This window comes from Vanacampus margaritifer, chromosome 10 (assembly GCF_051991255.1).
Source record: "Vanacampus margaritifer isolate UIUO_Vmar chromosome 10, RoL_Vmar_1.0, whole genome shotgun sequence".
Classification (NCBI taxonomy): domain Eukaryota; kingdom Metazoa; phylum Chordata; class Actinopteri; order Syngnathiformes; family Syngnathidae; genus Vanacampus; species Vanacampus margaritifer.
The window spans coordinates 1,942,501-1,950,000 of NC_135441.1; the positions used below are offsets into that span (position 1 = coordinate 1,942,501).

Genomic DNA, 7,500 nt, shown 5'->3' on the forward strand with positions numbered 1-7,500 from the left:
TAGGGTTATTAGACATTCTGATTAAATTTCAGAATGAATCTTAAATGAACTATGTATGGACCTTTAATGGTGAATGCAATTTTACGTCAGCTGTGAAGCTCATTACTCATTATCATCAAAAATAAAATAAGATTATTTCACATTACCATAAAAAAATTAAATAACTCACATTGCATTGTCAAGTTTCATTTTGAGCAGGTCAGTATAATATGTTTCATCCTGGCCGTTACCAATTTCTGATGGAGTTGCATTACTCTCTTTGGTCTTCAGCAGTCCCTACATAAAAACATACATACATTCTTGTTTAATATTTCATCACAATAGTTTATAATTGCCTACCCATTTCATAGAGGATGAGGAATAAATAAGTAGTCTTCTCACATTTATTTTGATTGTCAATCAAATTAAATTACATCATCACCGGCGTAAGAACATCCTAAAACAAGGCTTTGTGGAATTCAAAATGTTTTGTAACCCCGCTAAATATCTGTTGTGCTACCTGTGAAAAAGGTACTGTATTATCACGACTATAAGGCACACTTAAAAGTTTTCTCAAAAATCAATGGTGCGTCTAATGAGGCGCGCCTTTTGTGTACACCGAGTTCCAAAATCTGTAAATGTTGTGCGAGCTTGGTAAGCGCCCCGCCTGCTTCTCACACTGTCTGTGTGGGAGCATTTCTGCCAACAGACAGCTGAGCAGTGCTGACATATTGCTTAAATACAGGAAATCTGGCCCTGGTTGAGGACTGGCAGGCATGAGAACTTGAAAGACTCAACTGAAAGATGATGTAAGTCTATTGGGTTCTCATGCCTGCCAGTCCTCAACCAGGGCCGGGTTTCCTGTATATAAGAGGCCCCGGTTTCCATCTTAGGGGACCTCAACCACTGCAAATTGGAGCTGTCTCTCCCGGTTTTCATCAGTATGTAAAATGTGGAACAAGGGGCGACAGAGTCCTGGACAAATGCTTTGGGAACGTGAAGAACGCATATGTGAGTAGAGCCCGCCCCCCCCTCTCCAACTCTGACCACAACACAATTCACCTCATCCCCACCTGCAAAACAGCTCTCCAACACAGCAAACCACAAAGAAAGACTGTTAAAATCTGGTCTCATGACAGCATTGAGACCCTTAAAGGATGTTTCCTATGCACAGAGTGGAATACCTTTGATGGGCTGGATATGGATACTGCTGCTGTGACTGTAACTGACTATATTAAATTCCTACAAAGGAAATAACGGTTTACACCAACAACAAACTGTACATTACTAAGGAGGTTAAAGACTGTATTAACCGCAAAAAAAGGGCATTTAAGAACCAGGACAGAGCCCAGCTCAAACTGGTTCAAAAATAACTCAAACACATGCTTAAAGAAGCAAAAAGGAAGCACAAAGAGACTGAATGACTTTTATTTAAGATTCGAAACCCAGGACTTCTCCTCTGAATGTGGGGAGGTCCTGAGGTCCATTTCAGTGAATGAGCAGGACTCAAGGCTGGTCATTCATCCCCATGATGTCCAATCTGCTTTTAGGTCTGTCTGCACAAAGAAGGCCTCAGGACCAGATGGGATATCTGCCCTTCTGCTAAAATCCTGTGCAGAGGAGCTCACAGCGGCATGGCAGCCCATCTTCCAGAGATCTGTGGACTCACACTCCATTCCCAGTCTCTGGAAAAAAATCAGTAATCACCCCGGTTCCTAAAAAACAATGTCCTGTGGTCAATAATGACTTCAGGCCTGTGGCTCTAACTTCCATTGTTATGAAGTGTTTCGAGAGGCTGATGGTGACTCGGCTCAGGGGGGAGGTGGATGCACACTTAAGACTCCCTTCAGTTTGCCTACAAGCGGGGTCGCGGCACTGACGATGCTATCAACAGCATCACACATCTGGTCAGCAAACATCTGGACGTCCCTAAAGCTTATGCACGTGTGTTGTTCGTTGACTTTAGCTCAGCGTTCAACACAATGCAGCCGCACCTGCTTTTGGGTAAACTGAAGGAGATGAATGTGAACCCGTACATCTCGAGGTGGTATCACTCCTTCCTGACACAGCGCACACAGCAAGTTAGGGTCAACAGCTCCCTCTCGGAACCCAGATTGATAAGCACAGGCGCCTCGCAGAGCTGCGTCAGTTCCCCGGTCCTCTTCACATTGTACACAAATGATTGTGTGACATCACACCCAGAGAACTTTATCATTAAGTTCTCTGATGACACCGCTATCGTCAGCTTGCTGCAGGCCGGCGGTAGCCCACTGGACTATTTCTCAGAAATAGAGAAATTTGTCCAGTGGTGTGACCGGAATCATCTTGTGCTCAATGTGGGGAAGACAGAGGAGGTGATCCAAAAACTGTGGGTGACCACGGGCCAGTCGTCATTAAAGGCAATCACATCAGCCAGGTGGGTTCATACAGGTATCTGGGGGTCCACATTGTCAACACACTCAGCTGGAGGGTACACGTTGGAAGTCTCTGCTCCAAACTCCAACAGCGTCTCTATTTCCTACGCAGACTTCGGGTCTATGGAGTGGAGCAGAGGACCATGCTGTTGTTCTACCGGGCTGCATTGGAAAGTATCATCAGATACGGCATTGCGGCCTGGTACGGCAACCTGACTGTGCAGTCAAGGTCACAGATTGTCGGTCTGGTGCGGACTGCCATGAAGATCATGGGGGTCAAGAATCATCCTTCCCTACAGATGCTTTATGAGCGGTCTGTCACCAGACTGGCACAGAAAATTGTTACTGACCCAACTCACATTCTGCATCATGAGTTCCAGCTACTGCCTTCCGGCAGGAGATTCAGGGCCCCCAGAACCAGGCTGAACTGCTACAAGAACTCATTCCTGCCGACATCCATCAAATTACTTAATAACCGACATTAACTAAGCGGTGCAATATATATATATAGGAGTGTGTGTGTATTATTTATTTTTTATATATTTATTTTATTTATTATTTATTTATTTTAATTATCTCTCTATTCTGTTGTTTTTCTTACTGTAAACTACTGCTGCACTTCTTATTTAATTTTGATTTTATCTCTTTCTATTCTGTTGTTTTTTCCTTACTGTAAACTGCAGCTGGACGGAGTCCAGGAAAAAGTTCCCCACGGGGAAAATAAAAGTATATCGTATCGTATCGTATCATAAGATACAGGAGGATGTCATGGTGCTCGTTGCTTTCGCTTTATGGAACTGCTAGACTAGAGCGAGTTACGCCACAATTTGTGAATGGATTGTGCATGCATGCTTGGGCTAAACATGTCTGCTTGCACTAATCGAGCTTTCGCAACATCATTGCATCATTTCTGGGGAGCAGCACGGCAACGAGACTGACTCTGACAATACTACAATGATGAGAGGGAAGCTGGCATGCCCAGCTGTTTGATTTGGATTTGCGAATGAGAATTGATTAAAAGTAACGTGAGTACATAGTTAAACACTTTAAGGACAACCAAACTCAGTTTTACTCCACTGCCTTTTTAAAAACATACGCTAGCAAGGGAAAGAATGATACCATATGCTTTGAGCTAGCGTATGTTTAACTGTGCCTGCGCCCAATAGTGCGGTGCTCCGTATGTGTGTGTTAAATAAAGAAATATCATCCGTAAATGAGACTGCGCCTTTTAATACGGTGCACCTTATTGTCGTAAAAATACGGTAAGTAAAAATATGTTCTAAGACTTAGTTTTTATAGGACTTTACAAACACCCTTGACCGCTGAACTTCTTCTAATGCAGGGTTCTGGAACAGAGAGCTATTTATTGAGTATTGAATGGCTACCAGTTTACATTTGATGATATTCACTGATGTGACAACACTGACCATATTATAGTTCACTACAAAAAATAAACTGATAAATCAACATTTTATCATGCTCTGCCAGTCAGACATTTTCAAATGATAATTTTCTTTTCTTTCCTGGAAAATCCCAATGTCCCATCACTGGTGAGATAAAACATAAAATATAAATAGACATAATCCAATGATTAATAATCTTATGATTTGATAGCATTTTTTTTAAACTATAAACTCGCTGATTGCCGATCGTGATCAGCCTCAAATTTACTGATCATGTTAAGCCCAGAGCTGTCAACCTATTGAAATTCACTTCCAGAATAATTTGTCTAAATTTGTAATTTTTAACCAAGCACATTATTGTGGGACCCTGTTAACGCAGTATATTTTGCAGCATGCATATATATATTAAATCTACCACACTAAATTATTAGTAGAGAATGGCATTAATGGCAATGACTACATACCAACCTTACAAGGCAATGTAATTGTGCAAATTAACCAATTTGCACCCAAAAACGTATACATATGTTCTATTTTAAATATTTTAAGTGTCCCAAAGACGTATTTATAAACAAAAAAATATATATATTTTTTTTTTTGTGTTAGAGCATTGATGCAGCCTCTCAACTGCAAAGAATGGTTGAAGAAATGGTCATTATTACACAAACAGCCAGCAGGTGGCAGCAGAGCAAAGGAGAACAATGTTGAAATAAACCTCAATTACTCACAATTCTAAATGCTATATTCTAATGCTAATTGCTGCAAAGCGGATACAGACAGAAACATACATTTTTTTCCTGACAAAAGAAGAGACTTTCTTTTGATAGGTTCCATACTTTTATAGCAATAGAACACACTATTGTGTGGGCCTTGAAAAATCAGTCAAAATCCAGAAAAACAAAGGGGATTGCTTCTGTGAAAATGGCTGGAGTAAATTAGTTTTAATATTAATGCTTCAAAGAATAAGGCATTCGAACAATGCACATTGCACACACATACACTACTCTTTTTAGGCAGTCCCCAAACTTTATTAGTGCCACTAACTACCCATTTTCATGTTAAGACAAGAACTGAAATAAAAAGTAATAATTAAAAATATCACTAACCATTAGCTCAACTCCGCATTTTCAACACGTATTACTCCGACTGAGAAATAAATAAACTGGATGAATGAGAATAACCACACACATACAGTAACCACTAGTGGTGCAACGGATCACAAAAGTCACGGTTCAGATCGGATCACGGATTTGAGTCACGCATCAGAAATTTTTTCGGATCAGGAAGAAAAAGAAAAAGAAAAAGAAAGAAATAGTATTTTGTATTCATTTATTTTATAAAATGCCTTTTCCCATTACAAAAATATATTCAAAATGTCTAATATAGCCATTTAGGATTTTGGAACACAACTTAAAGTGCAATAAACGGCTATGTTTGGCATTTTGAGTTGAATGTTTTTCTTTTTTAATGGGCAAAAGTGTTTCATAAAATAAATGAACACAATGTTTTTTTTTTTTATATAATGAAATGACCTCAAAATGCAATTTATGGCACATTCCCTTCCTTTAAAACAGGGAGAGTGAATTACAAAGTAACCTTGGTCAAGAAAATTGAAAAATAATTAAAGTAAGCCAGGTATAAACTGTCAAACTCATTTACAGATACCAGCCAGGTACTTGTAGGTAACGCTAACAGCTAGCTGCTAGCCACTTACGTCGGAGACTTCTGCCTCATCATACAATGACGGCACAATTAACTCATTCAAACCCCAAAACGTGTAAATACGTTTTTAATACTTTGTCCTTTGTCCCACTCCCAAAAACATTTCATACATTTTTTGTTTTATGCAAGAGCAGTGTGGATTTAAGAAAGTGTGGATTTGAGAAAATTGTTCATGTAATGTAAGCTTCATAAAGTCCTTAAAATCCTTCTTTCTGATTATTAACTGAATCATCTAAACAATTATTACTGTAATTGAGAGCATTAATCAATATCTAACTTGTTCAAAATCAAAAATATGTAAACACCTTTTTAATACTTTGTTCATTCACTCCTCAAAAACGTATTTACACGTTTTTTGTTTTCTGATTTAATGCAGGAGCATAAGGAAGGCTTTGATGCAGCTTCTGACAATAAGAGGTGGCTTAAAGCTAGTAGTTATTACAAAAAATGGGCAGCAGGTGGCAGCAGAGTATAAGAGATCAGCCAGGTCCATGTTGCAACAAAGCTCTTTTTGCCACTGCTTTCACCGGGAATGTGGATATTGATGAAACTTAGCTATATTCTAATGCTAATTGCTGTATAAAATGAAAGAGTTACAATTCTACTTTTTTCCTGACACCCCCCCCCCCCACCCCCCAATCATTCTTTTGGTAGGTTCCATGTTTTTATAGCAATAGAACAATATTCTATGGGCTTTGCAAAATCAGTCAAAATCCAGTAAAACAGCCAGGAGCGTTGGGGGTTTCTTCAGTGAAAATGGCTGGGAGTAAATGAGTTAATTAGCGGTTTCTTAGCATCCTAAATTAGCGATTGAATATGAGTTCGGGATAGTATATCGATATAGATATCAAAACTACAATAAAGAAATCATAAACATCTAAAAGGGAAGTCAACCTAAACATCAACGCCACGACGTGGGCCAACTTCAAAATAGTCTAACTAAGGCTATTTGCATTGCCATCAATGTATTATTTGGTAAACTTTATTTTGAAGTTAGCCTTAGCGTAGGCGGTGTGTTACGTTAAGTATTTTATTTACAGCTTGGGGCTCCGTAGGCAAGAGCAGAAAAAAATACTGTATCATTAATTTGAGGACTTATTTCACCCTAAATTGCCAAAATGTGCACTTTGTTTTTTTTTCATCAATCAATCCCCGGATTGTACGGGATCCGAACCTTGGGGCATGATCCGAACTGACCACCGATCAATGGTGATCCGTTGCACCACTAATAATCACACAGCACAGTGCCATTGTGTTTGTTAATCTATGATAAATAAAGTTGTCGTTTTTACACACACAGAGCTTTTCTGCACATTATTGAATGTAATAATCTGAAGATGAAGTTTCACTTTTGTTAACTTTTTCGAGTGTTTTCGACTTGATTTGGGTCGCTCTGCTAGTAACACAGCTCTCGACTTGGCCATGTGAAATACAGACAAATGAACTGGGCGTGGTGCTTATTCAACTGGGGCTTTATTTCATCACATTTCAACAGCAAATAATTTAAAAAAGCGATGACACTTTGATCGCGAAATAAAAAGTCCAATTGCTTTAAGCTAGCGTATCTTCTACACACTCACTCTTCATATCTCACTTGGTTCTCTCCTCCCGCTCGTTCGCACACCATACTAATCACAGTTCACATGATACTACTACCCAATATTACGCTAACACTTTGTGTCATTATTATTATTTCTCGCCGATGATATTAATAGCATCGATGGGGGTTAGCCTCAAGATGTTAGCTGTCGAATAACGTTGGAGGCGTCCGCTAGCTTTTCCAGCTCAGGAATGAAAAGTGACTCATTACATCACTGACTCACTAGAGCTAGAGGCTTTTAAACATTTCCGAAATATTCATGATACGGCCAAAAGTCACAAAATACAGACAATCCTTAATAGTGGCATTTCTGTTATTGTGAGATAAAAAAAAAATCACTTGTAAGTGATTCCGTCTATGAATTATCAAAAAAGCAACTCCG

General features: G+C 39.2%; 1 protein-coding gene across 3 annotated transcripts in view; it reads right to left on the bottom strand.

Moving 5' to 3' along the window:
• spdl1 (spindle apparatus coiled-coil protein 1) overlaps positions 1-7,500 on the bottom strand; it is an 85,524-nt gene that overhangs the window by 12,669 nt on the left and 65,355 nt on the right. For all 3 annotated transcript variants that reach the window (XM_077578494.1, XM_077578493.1, XM_077578495.1), the window contains one exon: positions 170-276. In XM_077578494.1, the coding sequence (XP_077434620.1) occupies positions 170-276 (107 nt within the window). The remainder of the gene's footprint in view (positions 1-169; positions 277-7,500) is intronic.